General features: G+C 45.7%; 1 protein-coding gene across 1 annotated transcript in view; it reads left to right on the top strand.

Annotated features, from left to right (window-relative positions):
* The window catches only part of nkain5 (sodium/potassium transporting ATPase interacting 5), a 36,993-nt gene extending 21,777 nt beyond the window's left edge, over positions 1–15,216 (top strand). The window contains exons 5-7 of the mRNA XM_084333083.1: positions 5,018–5,078; positions 5,672–5,749; positions 14,562–15,216. Coding sequence (XP_084189209.1) covers positions 5,018–5,078; positions 5,672–5,727 — 117 coding nt within the window. The 3' untranslated portion in view covers positions 5,728–5,749; positions 14,562–15,216. The remainder of the gene's footprint in view (positions 1–5,017; positions 5,079–5,671; positions 5,750–14,561) is intronic.
* The last annotated feature ends 839 nt before the right edge of the window (positions 15,217–16,055 follow it).

Below are 16,055 nucleotides of genomic sequence, written 5' to 3' on the forward strand. Positions count from 1 at the left end.
CATCGATCCCGCCAGCAGCAGTGGAGCCCGAGTACTCCTAAAAGTAGTGCGTGTGACACTAAGCTACCAGAATAAAGTCCTGGACACTTACGCCGTCCTCGATGACGGGTCAGAGAAGACCCTGCTGCTCGCCTCCGCTGCGGCCCAGTTAGGGCTGCGGGGAAGCGAAACCCAAATGACAATTCGGACAATAAGACGAGATTTGAAGACGATAAAGGGCGAGAATGTCTCATTCTCTATCGCAGCAAGCGGCCAGCCTGAGCGACGGTACCAGATTGCAGACGCTTTCACCAGCCAAGAAATAGGACTGTTGCGGTACACATACCCCGTCGCCAAGCTGATGGAGAAATATGCACATCTGCGCAAGTTACCGATCCCGCTCATAGACAATGCTATGCCGACCCTGTTGATAGGCTCCGACCATGCAGACCTCATTGTCCCGATAGACCGGGTTCATACCGGACCCCGAGGCTGTCCTGCAGCAGTCGAGACCCGTTTGGGATGGACTCTCCAAGGCCCGCTCGCCAAATCTCTCAACCGAAGTACAGCCACTAGATGTCTCCACTCCCGAGTCACAGAGGGAGAAACCGCACTCCTGCAACACGTAGAGCGGCTATGGAGCTTGGAACAAATGCCCTTTAAGAATGGAAAGAAAGACATTCGCTCTAAAGATGACATTTACGCCATTCACCTCCTCGAGACAGGGACCAAGAGAGTCCCGGTCAACGGCGTGTTGAGATACGCCACGCCACTCCTGCGGCGAGAAGGAATGCCTACTTTCCACGCCAAGACAGACGCCATAGAACGGTACCTGCTGAACACGGAGCGGCGCTTAGCCAAGAACCCCGCCCAAGAGAGTGTATACCGCGCTGAGATTGAGAAGCTCATCACAGCGGGACACGTCACAAAGATGGACATTAAAGAGGCTGACCAGACCACTGAATCGTGGTACGTGCCCCACCACAAGGTCCATCACAACGGTAAAGACCGCATAGTATTTAACTGCAGCTACCAGATCGGATCCCAAAATCTGAATAAAGAGTTACTGCCCGGTCCCACACTCGGCCCCTCCCTACTCGGCGTTCTACTCCGCTTCCGCCAGGAAAAGGTGGCCATCAGCGGGGACATTAAAGGAATGTTCCTGCAGGTGAGATTAGTAGAGGCGGACAAGCCCCTGTTACGGTTCCTATGGAGAGAGAAGCCAGGAGATGAGCACCCAGCCATCTACCAATGGGAAGTCCTCCCCTTCGGAACGACGTGCAGCCCCTGCTGTGCGACATTTGCACTACAGAAACATGTAGCAGAGGACCCAGCAGCGGACGAAGAGGTCCGACACAGCGTAAAGAACAGCTTCTACGTAGACAACTGTCTACAAAGCCTTTCAACCCAGGAAGAAGCCGAGGCTCTCCTGATTAAACTCCGCGCCTCATTGATCAAAGGCGGCTTTGATCTCAGGCAGTGGGCCAGCAGCGATCCGCAAGTACTGCGCAGCCTCTCCTCCGAGGACAAGGCAGCCAGCAGCGAGACCTGGATGGCTACAATCCCGGGAGAAGCCCAGGAGATGACCCTGGGATTGGTGTGGCGATTCAAAACAGATTCGCTTCACTACAGACACAAGCCCCTGACTACGGAGCAGGGAAGGCCGGCGGCGGCGCCGACCACCAGACGGAGTGTGTACACAACACTCGCCCGACAATATGACCCGCTAGGATGTATTCTACCGTACACCACCAGGGCAAAAATGATTGTACGAGCATTGTGGGACAAGGACCAGGGCTGGGACGACCCCATTCCCGCACACCTTGCATCCACCTGGAGAGAGTGGGAGATGGAGCTCCACTCACTCCCAGGCGTTAATATGCGCCGAAGCTACTTCCCACCCACGGTGAGGCCAGAGACATGTAAAATGGACTTGCACGTCTTCAGTGACGCCTCAGAGGTCGCATACGGATCAGTAGCCTACTTGCGGGCCCAAGACCAAGGGGGAGAGATCTACACAGCATTTGTCCTCGCCCGCTCGAGAGTAGCCCCACGCAAGCAACAATCTATCCCACGTCTAGAGCTCTGCGCAGCCCTAGCCGGAGCGCACCTAGCCACGCTCATCCAACGTGAGCTCACCATACCGGTGTCTAGAACAATCCTGTGGTCAGATTCCACGACGGTACTCGCCTGGATCAAATCGGACTCATGCAAGTACAAAGTCTTCGTGGGAGTCAGAGTCACCGAGATTCAAGACTTAACCGAAGAGTTAACCGGAGAAACAGAGTGGCGCTACGTTGATACAAAACAGAACCCAGCTGACGTCATCACCCGGGGGATGCCCCTGGATGACCTCACCCGTCGCAATGTCTACAGTGACGGCCCCGCATTCCTAAGACTCCCGGAAGGACAGTGGCCCATGCCGATCCCGAGGGAAGCAAGTCCAGAGGAGGTGGAAATTAAGAAGTCTGTGTTCTGTGGATTGAGCACCGTAGCCTCCACCGACCCTAACATAAACGATTGCACGTCCATAGAGAGTGCACAACAAAGAACATTCCGGCGGTACCACCCGGAGTGCAAGTCCCCCGCTGATATGTCAGCGGCTAACTACGAGGAAGCAGAATTGCTTCTACTGCAGCGAGCCCAGAGAGACTCGTTCCCCGATGAATTGGCCTGTCTACAGGGAGGAAAGCCCGTCCCATCCGACAGCAGATTAATTCACCTGGCCCCCGAGAGCGACGCTCACACCCTCATCAGAGTGGGTGGTCGCCTACGCAGAGCCCCCAATCTACCGGATGACATTAAACACTACCTACTGTCTCTACAGACCCGCCAGAAGTGGGTAAAGGAGAGAGACAATTTGACAGAAGGAACAGTCGTCATGATTATTGATCAATCACTGCCCAGAGCTATGTGGCCGGCCGGCCGCGTAAGCAAAGTGATCACCGGTGCCGACGGCAAGGTCCGAGCAGCTGAAGTGCTCGTCCAGGGTCGCACTTACACCCGTCCCGTGGCAAGGCTCATAGAACTGCCTCGACTCCCAGACACAATCGATGATGACCATGACCCTACAACCCTATGACTGTGTGAAGTTGACTGACCCCTACAGCAAACCCTTATGTGTAAATAGACAACGCGATTAATCTGTCTCTGTTTAACTGATTAGGTCCGGGACCTATTCAGGGGGTGGCTGTTGTGAAGGGCCAGATTAAACCGAATATATATATTTATCTATATATATATATTTAATTGTATTTGTATATTCTCTAATATTCCCTGATATCCCTTGTATATTCCTTGTACAATATGCATTGAATATCCATTCTAGCCTACTGAACATCCCATAATAGTCTCCATTCTACTATTGGTCGAGACCTTGGTGCCAGGCTGCCATACCCCTCAGACCCAGTTCAAACGTACCGCTCGACATGTACGAACAAGTCCTAGTTCCGCGTAGGAATCTGGCTACCGCACCACTAATGGGACTATTTGTTCATAGTGCGTATATATACTGCGCTACTAAAGTAGGACTTTCTTTTCAGTCCAGTTTCTTACCCTCCAATAGAGTCACAGACGTAAAGCCTCCCCGCGATGCCACGTGTGGGAGTAAGGCCAAGTTCGCCTACCATCGGTATTGAGACATCGTGTATATTAATATTTGAATAGTCATATTTGGCACTATATCGTCGAGTTGGACGTAGTCTATTAAGCTAATAATAGTCTGTTAATATATAGTGCTTCGTGCGGTGAGAATACTACCGTAGTCAGTACCCCATCGTTTCGGGCAGAGAACTGGCTGCTTACCCAGGGTGGTTGACCCTATGTGAAGCTGCACCCGAGGAGCCCCAGAGCCGACGAGCGAGTGGACCTGTATACCGGATTATTCTACCGACGACAGCCCGCCTTCCCAGGCACGGATTATGCTTTGGATACTTTGATTATTCTATGGATAAAGACCCCCGACACTACCGTGTGTTGGAACCCCCCCCCCTGGAGAGGTCGCAAGGTGAGGAGACGCTCTGCAAGACGAGGTCTCTCCACATCTCTCCCCCGTGGACCGGAGAGAGCCGGCCCACAAAGAGTCCACCTGCTTTCATCTGTGGTCCAAGGATCGCCGGCGCATTGAACGGCACTACAGTGGGTTCTCCTGGGATACCCTTGGCCGGACGAGGCAGCTGGATTCTACCCCCCCCCCCTCCTACTCCTGTCGGCTTACAAGCGACCGGATTAACCCCCTCTAGTGTATCCAGCCTATAATCATTAAAGTATCATTGCTGTTATTCCTTAACTATTCCAGGTCGTATATTTACCACCTGCGCCTTCAGAGATTGGACATTATCTATTGATATACCGACGAATACTCCTTGCCATAAAAGTGCATACTATTTCAATTCATAAATGTAATTAAGTGATTAAGTGTTTAGTCTACACACCATCGCTGTGTAGGCAATAAAGACCTGTTTCTAAATTCGTACATTTGTGTTGGATCCGTTTCATCTACGTGAGAGTGTTCATGATAATATATTTATGCCGTGTACTGGGTGGCCGAATATTAAGTACAAAGGTAGTGGTAGTAAGTATCATATCTAGTAATACAGTCAGGGAATTGTACCCCTCAGTTACACGGTATATACAGCATTATTGTACATACTATCATACAGAGTTATATGGGTTATTATATGCAGGTATATAAAAAGGATTATATGCAGGTATATTCAGACAGATGGGGATAAATATATATACAGTAAATATAAATATATAAATATGGTGTATACAGCATTATTGTACATGCTAACATACAGTTACAGTATATGGGTAGACTAGTTTGAGGTTGGTAGTTATGATTACAGTGTAGGGCAGTTGTAGACAGTGAAGGCAGTAGGCAGGTATACATTGAGTATAGGCAACAGTTGAGTTCAGAGTTCATACAGTATACGTTGATAGAAGAAGGTCCGTTAAATATGATGGATGGAAACTATGGATTGTAGAAAGAAAGAAAGATGTTTTGTATTCATGGCCTCTGTGTTGTTTCCTGCAGCTCCTGGGATTTGTCTACGCTTGTTACGTAGTCAGCACTTTCAACGACGAGGAAGACAGCTGTAAGTACTGTGCATCCCCGAACGACTATAAACGCACAGCGTATCACTTTAAAAGACAGGAAAAACAACAGTCATAGTCAGAATATAGATGTTTATGCTTTCTTTGGCGTTAATGCGTCGAGCACCCTTCGTTTATCACGATCATGATCGAGATCTGCTTTTAGCCCTTCCACTGCCACACTATAGAAGGTTAACCCTTTCACTACCACACTACAGATGGTTAACTGTAGTGTGGTAGTGAAAGGTTAACCTTCTGTAGTGTGGTAGTGAAAGGGTCAACCTTCTATAGTGTGGTAGTGAAAGGTTAACCTTCTGTAGTGTGGTAGGGAAAGGGTTAACCTATAGTGTGGTAGTGAAAGGGTTAGCCTTCTGTAGTGTGGTAGTGAAAGGGTTAACCTTCTGTAGTGTGGTAGTGAAAGGGTTAGGCGTATGTGCCTATATGTTACTTCTGTTCCATTTTGATCAAGGATGACCCCACATCAGCAGCATGACATGCTGAGTCTTTCCAATCAGTTCTTCTTCATTTAAGTTGTGGTGACATGCTGTTGTGCTGCATCTGGTTTTTATGTTTTTGCCATCTTTTCTTTTTGCAGTTGATTTCATTGGTGAATTTCATCATCCCTCCAAACCATCTCAGTTGCTCTTCTAGTGTAGGTTCACAGATTTGGTGGGTAAGTATCATACAGTAATAGAGCTTTGCAGTGTCTGCCTCCATTCTGGTTCTGGTAGGTTTCGCTTATGTCGATACTAGCCTCTGGTGAAAATGAATACTAGCAATAGTAATCTTACTGTGGAACATAGAGAGTTTTTGGGTCTCCGAGATCATAAAACTGTGTTTTAAAACTCAACCATTAACAAACAATCCACACTATTTAATTTTTAATCTAATACAAGTGCATCTACATTGTGATATTCCAATGAATCTCCCTAAACTAGAAACCGGATCATCAAGAGTTTGTGATGTGATCCAGTAACTGTTTTGCCCACTGACAATGAATTAGTGACTGACTTTGTTGGCTCATATAATTTATGTTTGAGCTAATACATCTAAATTACTTTCATTTATATGTAAGGCTTCCAGCTCTGAATCAGACAATGTTCCTGATTCCTGATACCCTGTCACCATGGGTACTGTCATAGTCTCCTCATATCCCAGTAAAGTCACCATGGGTACTGTCATAGTCTCCTCATATCCCTGTAAAGTCACCATGGTTACTGTCATAGTGTCCTCATATCCCAGTAAAGTCACCATGGGTGCTGTCAGTGTCCTCATATCCCAGTAAAGTCACCATGGTTACTGTCATAGTGTCCTCATATCCCAGTAAAGTCACCATGGGTACTGTCAGTGTCCTCAGTCATATCCCAGTAAAGTCACCATGGGTACGGTCAGTGTCCTCAGTCATATCCCAGTAAAGTCACCATGGGTAGTGGGTACTACTACTGCCATAGTGTCCTAGGAGTTGTTCTGTTCACCATCTATGAAGCAGCTCCAAGATTTGTCTCTGGGTGTCATCGCTAGGGCCTTGTCTCTTTGGTATTCGGCTTAAAGAAACACGCCAACTTCTTGGGAAATTAGCTAATTTCCAGAGTCAGACAAAAAGATGTATGCACATACAATTGTTGGTTCTTTACAGTATGTATTAGAGATGTACCAATAATACTGGTGATGATACACATCTGATACCAAAAGCCTCTTTAAGAGAAGGTACCACAGCTGAATAGGGGGGAACAATCACTTTCATCCAGTCACAGTAGTAACATTTTCCATGTTGAATATGGACACAAGTGTTTTTTTTGTTGGTATTGTGATTGCTCTATATTTTGTTGTTCAAATTAGCTAATATTTAATTAAAGAAGCACACATTAAATCATTAGCATAATAATCTTCATTAAATCAGATTTTCAGAGTCAGAATTTATTTTTCTATTTCAATGTGATGAATAACTAACATGGATTTCAGTGTGTTGGTCATTTCAATAGTTAGTCATTTACAAAGGGGTTTGTCAAAACCCAGTTTATTTGTGGAATTAAATCTTTTTTTAAGATAAGGTAAGTTCTGTATCACTCTAGCTCCCGCTCTGCGTCTCTATGCATATATCTCGCTTCAGCATATATACACTGAATACATTTCAAAATGTACCTTTAAATGCCAGCATTCATCTGGCCACACCCCCATCCGCTTACCTATATAAGCAGGGGTGGTGCCACACACTCATCTCCTTCTCAAATTTCATCACAAGCAACGTGTTGCTATATGCCCACTTGACGTAGAGAAAAATATTGGCTGGAAAAGCAATGTTTACGGGGAAAGGAAGAACAAGGAGATACGTTGACATCATATCTTTATTTTCTCTCTCACTATTTTCGAGAAAATACGGCGATATTGTCTTCGTACTGGAGTGTCTGGAAGATGGTGATCATTCTAAAAATCCTCCACCGGTTTTCGTATTGGGAGCACGCCGCTGCATGCCTCTCAACTGCAGTTCCTTGCTGTGTTGGTTGGGGTGAAACCTTTCAGGACACAGCTGAACTGTTGGACGCGCCGCTGTTGTGAGAAGCGGTGGGTTTCAGGTTGGGTGAGTACTGTTTGCTTGCGGCTCCACTTGTCTGTTAGTGCTATGGGGGCTAACTGACAATGTTTACGAACACCGGCCCCAGTTTAAGGTTTTTTGGTTCAGCCTCTTGGGCAGCAGCGGAAGACCTTGATCTGAAGCCCATTATAGTTTGACTAGTGGGCCATGACCATTAACACTGGTGATCCCTGTGTTTTCTGGACGAGTGGATATCTCTCTGTCACCGTGTTAAGGCCCCATCTTTCATAGCCAAATGAGAGTATTCCCTCACGAGGAGATATGGGCATAGATGTTCTTTAGCGGAAGATCTGTGTTCAAAGTCAGCTACACAGGCCAGTTGGGTATTGTGCTGGCTCCGTCGGGTGTTGATAAAATCACCGTTGTAAAACTGTGTTAACATCTTGTTTCTCTTTTCTCTTAAAAAGTGAGGAGGGTTTCAGAACGGCGGCCTGTCTGGGTGAGTGTTATATCATTGTGTACAAGTTCAGGTGATAGCTGCTTAGCTTACGGTTAGCCAGTCAGCTGTTAGCTGTGGCGTTAGCCTGCTGTGATCACTGCGTGGCCTACTAGGTTGGGCCTACTGTTAGCCAGTCAGCTATTAGCTGCGGCGCTAGCCTGCTGTGATCACTAGGAAACGTTAGCTTGCTGCTATCGGCCAAGGCCAGCGCGGGGTGGTTCCGGCTCCTCGCGCGCCGCCGCAAGCTCCCCTCTGGTCGCGTGCGGCGTTCGCTCGCCGTCTCGCGGGCAGGGGCAGTAGCGACCGACGGTTGGAGCGGCCGTTAGCTTAATGCTACTCTGTTGAACGTGCTTTGATTATAACATGTTTTAAACACTCTTGACTACGACGTCATCTTTGACAGAGGATGTTCGTCGAACCTGCCCTGGGCCAGGACGGCAAAGCCTGCGTCAACAAAGGGGACCGTAGCGACGGGTTGGAGCGGCGACGCTGCCCAGATCGAACAACACAGGACGGCTGTGTTTTCTACGGTGTCTTGAGACTGCACTTCGTTGATCTACGCTCCGGGTAGGCCAGGTCTGACCAGACCTTGTACACTTCTTCTGGCTTTCCCTTCTAAATGTTTTGTAAATAACGATGTTTTCCAAAACGAGTGTTACTGCACTACATTTAGGATACGACGCGAGTTGTGTGTGAATTGTCTTGTCACTAGGTATTTAGCTTCTCCGTGCAAATCGGGTTGTTGTTTCAGATGTGAAAATGATCTGGTTTGTTGTGTTGAGAAACATCATGTGTGTTTATATGTACCGTGTACTCACAATTAAGGGGGTTAACTAACCTATAAAGCTATGCTTTAGGGCTGCAACTAATGACTAATTTGGTAGTCGACTAATCTGCCGATTATTTTTTCGATTAGTCGACTAATCGAAAACCAATGTAAAAAAAAAAAAAAAAAAAAAAAAGGATTTTTTTTAATGACCTATCTTTGTGAAAGTGGCTTCTCAGCTCTGGTCCAGCTGAAGACAGAGCAGAGGAACAGATTGGACATTGAGCATGACCTCAGAGTTGCTTGTCTACCATCACCCCAGACTTTGAGACTCTTGTCAGGCCCAAACAACAACATCATAACATGATGATCCCATAGCAAATTAAAATAATGACTCATGAAACATTTGAATTTGGATCTTTAAGCCACTTTAAATGAAAATGTATTTGAAGAACAATACAGCAATCACTCATAACAAGATAAATAAATTAAATAATACAAATTAAAGTGGAAGTGTACTTTAAATAACTTTTGTTTGCTGTGTGTGAGAGGAGTCCGTGTGTGTGTATGTGTGTGTGTCTTACTCTGATCGCTGTGTGAGTGAGAGGAGTGTGTGTACTGTGTAATTTGTGTGTGTCTTACTCTGATCGCTGTGTGAGTGAGAGGTGTGTACTGTGTAATTTGTGTATGTGTGTGTGTCTTACTCTGATCGCTGTGTGTGAGTGAGAGGAGTGTGAATGTGTGTGTGTCTTACTCTGATCGCTGTGTGTGAGAGAGAGGAGTGTGAATGTGTGTGTGTCTTACTCTGATCGCTGTGTGTGAGTGAGAGGAGTGTGTATGTGTGTGTGTCTTACTCTGATCGCTGTGTGTGAGTGAGAGGAGTGTGTATGTGTGTGTCTTACTCTGATCGCTGTGTGTGAGTGAGTAATGTATTGTGTGTCTAGTCTGATCATCATCTCCTGCAGGGGAACAATGTTTTCAATGTCCAAAATTTGCTATGGGATCATCATGTTATGATGTTGTCTGGAACCCTGAGAAGCCACTCTCACAAAGATAGGTAGTGCACAAAAAAAAAAAAAAAAAAAATTACTAATCGACGCAACAATTTCTCGTCGACGATTTTTTATAATCGACGTCGTCGATTATGTCGACTAATCGTTGCAGCCCTACTATGCTTAGTGACAAATGAGTAAAGAATGTTCTTTTCTCAGCCTGTAATGACAATGAACAGTGTGTTCACATATTAACAGGTTTTCCTGTTTTAACTGGCCGTATTAGTTTCAAGTTTCTTTAATAGTTGTCATACAGAAGTACAGAATACTTTCATACAAAATGCTTCTTACTGTTACGCTCCAGAGACTGTGCTAGACAAGATAGTATCAAATAACATAGTATAGCATGTAAATTAGAAGTCGAAAATGAGGTCACAGTGTTCAGTATAGACATATGTACAATGTTCGATGCAGAATAGACGTAACTGAGTTACCATATAATATACAATACTATGCAGTGTACTAATGTACAATATTATATAGTGCAAAGCAGAAATGCAGAAATGGGATGAGGTACAATTTAGGTACAATTTACAGTAAGGTGTACGAGTTGTAGTGCAATCCTTCATCAATAAATATAAAGTGTGGGGAGTGGGTGCTACAGTGTGTTTGTTTAAAGTGAGTGTGTGCTATAAAGTGTGGGGAGTGGGTGCTACAGTGTGTTTGTTTAAAGTGAGTGTGTGCGTGTGGATGTGTGTGCTATGTGCGTTTGATGGTTGTTGTTGTGTAGTGTTCATTGTTCGTTAAGCAGCCTGATGGCCTGGGGATAGAAGCTTCTTCTGAGTCTTTCTGTGCTCGCCTTGAGACTCCGGTATCCCTCACCAAGCTCCTATTCGGGCCTTCTGTGAGTTGGGACTCCTCCTTCCATGTGAGGGAGCCTCCTTCAGAGTACAGAGCCTCCTCCTCAGATTGTCAAGGTGAGTGGACCCTCAAGAAGGAGTCCTACTCTATTGTGTATGTATTCGATTCAATTTGATTATTGAGTGTGTATGGGTTCAGTGCCTCCTCCCCGGAGAGCCCTAAATCCAATTTTTTACATGGCTCAAGGTGCAATATATTCTTTTCAATCTGTACAGCTCGCGTGGGAAGTCTCTCTGGGGATTCCCGTCTCCTTCCTATGGGAGGGTGGTGGGATGTAAAAATGTGAAATTTTTTTACCCCTGGCTGTGTAGACTGGGATACATACTGTTGGTGCTTCCTTCTTTTCTACTAAAAAGAGTTGGAGTTAGGAAGTGTCACGCCCCTCTTGTCGTTCCCCATGGCGCCTTGGGGATTCAATGACAGGTCTAAATAGCCTGTTCATTGATGTGGGTGTGTCCCGACGCACGTATAGTGCTAGCTCGGGGTGTTCTGTAAACAGGCGACTGACTGGCACGCCTTGGTTGCTTGAGGTTAAAACGGCGTTTTTATAAAGCAACTGGGATGGAGGTTTTTCCTCTTCCGACGACCAAATCCAACGACCTGGTTTTTGTCATTGACGGATTCTCGTTCATGTCTGGGGGATGATGACGGAATGGATCTGAACATATGTAGAGGGGTCTCACGCCCTGGGGGTGGGCCACCAGGCGCGGTTCGCCCGAACGTCTGGGTGGCGCCTTCTTTTCATGTTTAAGATCAACACGCATATCTGCCCCTTCTCCTGGAGTAGGCATGTCGGCGTGGTTAGGGCACGGGACTGGTTCTGGTCACGCTGGTCCGGATCAGTTGAACCCGTTGTCCGCCGGGGATGCAGATCTGCTGTTCTGGTGCCCTGAGGGACTTGGGCTTTTTTCAGGGGGAAAAATGCCAGGTTGGTCCGGGTGTCACAGGGTTAAGCACTATGGAGACCCTGGTTGGGTACGTTTTTTACTCAGCACTGTCGTAATGGCTTACGGCCATGCCAACCTGTACACGCTCGATCTCGGCAGATCTCGGCCGCTACACAGGTTGGTCCTGGTTAGTACTTGGTTGGGAGACCGCCTGGGAATACCAAGTACGGTGTGCTTAGGGGCTGGTTCTCCATTCTTTTTCGCTCCTCTCTCACGCATGGCGAAGAGGGGCCTGTTGGGGTGGTCTTTGACCTCCTCTGGTGACCCTGTGCTTCCCGTATCGCCGGGCCCGGTCCGAAGTAATGTTTCGTCGACCCGTAGGCCTGGGTTAACCCTTTTTTGAAAAACTGAAACACTTGTACTGCAGTATAGCCGGTGTATACCCGCAGGTGTGTTTTGGAGTTTTTTCTTGAGGGGTTATAGGAACAACCACCGCATTGGGTAACACCAAGGTGGTTGATTCCCTGGTGTGTTGGAGCAGTGTCAACTCCCGGGTTCACCGTTTGAGGGTGCCCCTGCACGTTCATGACGTCTGCCAATCGTGTCAGCCTTCTCTGCCTCAACCCCTCTGGGTGGGTTTTTTTTTAAATGGAGGCTTGGTCATGCAACACCGCCAGCTTACGCCCCTTCCGCCGGTGCGGCTGTGTTCAGCTGTCCCCTCTGGCGCCTGTCTCGTCCGCAGTCTCCAGGCTAGGGTTAATAGCCTGTTGCCTGGTTTTTCCCCGGTGCGCTGCCTGCTTCCGTTGGTTAACCTTTTTTGTGTGCTTACGGCCATGCTGACTGCCTGTTCTGCAGGGTCAGTGTGCCAGGCGGTGTACTATTGGGGGGACAGGGCCCGCTCGGCTGAGGGGCCTTTGTCCGAATACGCTGGCGATGTGGGGGGCGGGGTCACTAAGTGCCCACCTGGTGGGGTCTTGATGCTGGCATCATGGACTTCTCCGGGCCCCCGTTCCAGGGGGTCCAGTCCCTTTGGTGGGTCTGGGTCTTCCTTCGCGCTCCGCTGCTACGGCCTTGCCACGGGGTTGGGTTTGCCCTTGACCCCGTGATTCTGGGGGCAGTAACGAGGTTGTTTCCTCCGTTCGTTCCCGGGTGGCATGCGGGTTGTGCGTGTGTGTAGTCGTGGGGTCAAGCCACGGTTGAGTTGCTTAAGTGCCTCTTCGCACGGTCGGGTCCGTCGCCCTCCCGTGAAGCCACCAATAGGGGGGGTGCCCTCCATTAGGGGGGGTCGGGGGGGCTCGGCCCTCCCTGTTCTGATGGTTGTGGGGGGCCTTCAGCGGGGTGTATTTGTCGAGCTTCTAGCTCCCGCTCAGCTCCTATTATGCATAGAGACGCAGAGCGGGAGCTAGAGTGATACAGAATGTTAGATTATGACTATAACCAAGTTCTGTTAACACTAGTGGACGCTCTGCGTCTAGACGCCACTGCGGCCCTTGATTTTTCATTGTGGTGAAATTTGTTGGGAAGGAGATGAGTGTGTGGCACCACCCCTGCTTATATAGGTAAGCGGATGGGGGTGTGGCCAGATGAATGCTGGCATTTAAAGGTACATTTTGAAATTTATTCAGTGTATATATGCTGAAGCGAGATATATGCATAGAGACGCAGAGCGTCCACTAGTGTTAACAGAACTTGGTTATAGTCATAACCTAACGATAGTACATGAAAGAAAAAAGAAGTACCATGTCAAATTTGGTGGCTTTATCTACAATTTAAATTAGGAGGGAAGTGAACCATTTTGTAGTTGTTTTAGATTATTGCTCTGTATATGTATGAAACTACAGTAGCTAGCTATACAGTACATATTGAAATATAAATGGACCTGTCCAGCCAGTCACCATTTTCACATGTGGTGCGTGTTGTGGAGAATTCCTATTATCAAGTCCAGTGAGCTTATAGAAATTGGTTTATACACAAGGTTGGCATAGGGAAAAAGACAAAAACACAACAAGTTCTCCTGTGCAGTATGGGAAGATATGCTGCATCTGGGCCTAGGCAGAATCTAAGACATTTTGTTGTGAGATAATTGGTCGTTAAAAGGGTTTCAGACAAAACATGCTGTCTGTACGCTAGAGAATTTAGGCCCAGTAAGCTGGTTTATCGTACGTACAAGCAGTAGAGGGATATATAGTACACTCATTTTGTACAAAGAATTGTAATAGGATGAAACATATGATATTTTCTGTAATATGACTCATCTTCAAACATCAGAGCAGAGAGACTTATTAATACATAGAAGGATTACTCTCTAATGTAGTCTGTTCATTATATCTCAATCTTTTTTTTCTTTTTTCCAAGTGTCCCTAAACAAATGGTCTTAAGTCTATACAGTTCAGTGTATGAGACTGGTAGTAAGCAGTGACAGACACTGTAAAGGCCCAATCTGTGATTCAAATGTAAACAAACACCACCAAAAATAAGAATGAAAGTTTTCATTCTCTATTTCAATTGAATGAGCTCTTGATACACACAAGACTAATAGTAGACCACAGGTATATGATTTTTTCAATTATGTTCATTATATTTTGTGGCTGTAAACAGTTTGTTTACATTGATAATGTTTGTAAACACTGGATTTATTTTTATTTTTATTTACAATTGTTTTAAAACAAGATCCAAATTGTATTTCCCCCCATCTTCAGATCAAATTCTTCAAACATAAAATGTGAATATTGATTTGATCCAGAAATCACAGATTGGGGCTTTAAAGCTTGATATTTGTGCATCCCTAGTATGGTACACTGCAGTGTTATGACAAACATTTGAGATATATATAGGTATATTAAAATGTTTAAATAAAAATATATATTTATACGTATATTCCCCCCAGATTACAAGTAACCAACGGAAGGTAAGCAACGGATGAGGAAAAACGGAGAGATGAATGAGACGGAGGAAGCAGGTGAAACACCTTGGAAGATCTCGCTGCTTCTCCACTGAGGACAAATTATAGTCAATGTTCCAGTATCTTCCATAAACTGAAACTAATTATGCTGTATATAATATATATACTCTAAGACAAGTCATTGGATTTTCAAGCACCATTATGCATTTTATTTCTATATATCTATGTGGTAGATTATTTTGGGGGAAACACATCTACCTCTGTGTGTGTGTGTGTGTGTGTGTGTGTGTGTGTGTGTGTGTGTGTGTGTGTGTGTGTGTGTGTGTGTGTGTGTGTGTGTGTGTGTGTGTGTGTGTGTGTGTGTGTGTGTGTGCGTGCGTGCGTGTGTGCGTGAATGTGTGTGTGTTTGTGTGTGCACATGCACATACGAGAGAGAGAGATCACTGGAGAAACATTTTAAGCCTAAATTCTAAATACACCAGTTGGCATTTGGAAGCAAATGTAAATGTAAATAATTAAATGTTTGTTTCCATTATCTGGTCAAATGTTACTGGGAGTGTCCCGTCTAGTGGTTTGAGTTGGAAAAAGTCAACATTAAAATAAACTGTGATTTGTCTGTGATTTTGTGAAATAAATATAAATAAAATACTCCATGGATAAGTGCCATTTGTTATTTTATAGGCTATTCATTTGAAGGAAATATTATTTATTTTTCACTCCAAAAAAATAATTTTTGTTGTCCCTCCTTATCCTACCATGGAAACAATATTACCTTGCTGAACACCGTTCTGTATATTTGTAGATCTGGTATGTCATAAATGTCTATGCAACATGTCTACCTGTATGTCATTTATGTTATGGTGAATTGAAAATGGGGGACCCTGATGTAAACAAGACAAAAGTATTTCTCTGGTCTGCATCCCCTTAACAATTGTGTGTATTGAGCCGTACTGTATTGTACCCATTCTGCAATCTGTTAATACAATTTTCAATCAAACTCGTGCTACATGTCGACACGTCGTGAAGGCGGCGCGAAACGCGCGGCCTCTTTGCACATTTTCTTTTCGCCGCGCGCCTCCCATTGAAATAGGGGGTATCTGCAGAGCCGCAGAGCCAGGCTGGACGGGTTGGAGGCGGTCTGGACAAGTATTAGTGGTCTGGACAAGTATTTGCACTACTGCGCACCATTTTCAACTTCACTTTCGTCTCGTTTACATAGGTACATAGACAGTAATGTTACATCTAGACATTTATGACATGTAATAATAGAGTAAACTTGTAAATAGACAGTAATGTTACATCTAGACATACCAGATCTAGTAATAATAGAGTAAACTTAACTTTCGTCTCAGTAACAATGTTCATAAAGTGTACATCTAGACATGATGTGTACATAGACAGTAATGTTACATCTCTAGACATACCAGATCTAGTAATAATAGAGTAAACTTAACTTTCGTCTCAGTAACAATGTTCATA

This window comes from Notolepis coatsorum (genome assembly GCF_963971535.1).
Source record: "Notolepis coatsorum genome assembly, chromosome: 17".
NCBI lineage: Eukaryota > Metazoa > Chordata > Actinopteri > Aulopiformes > Paralepididae > Notolepis > Notolepis coatsorum.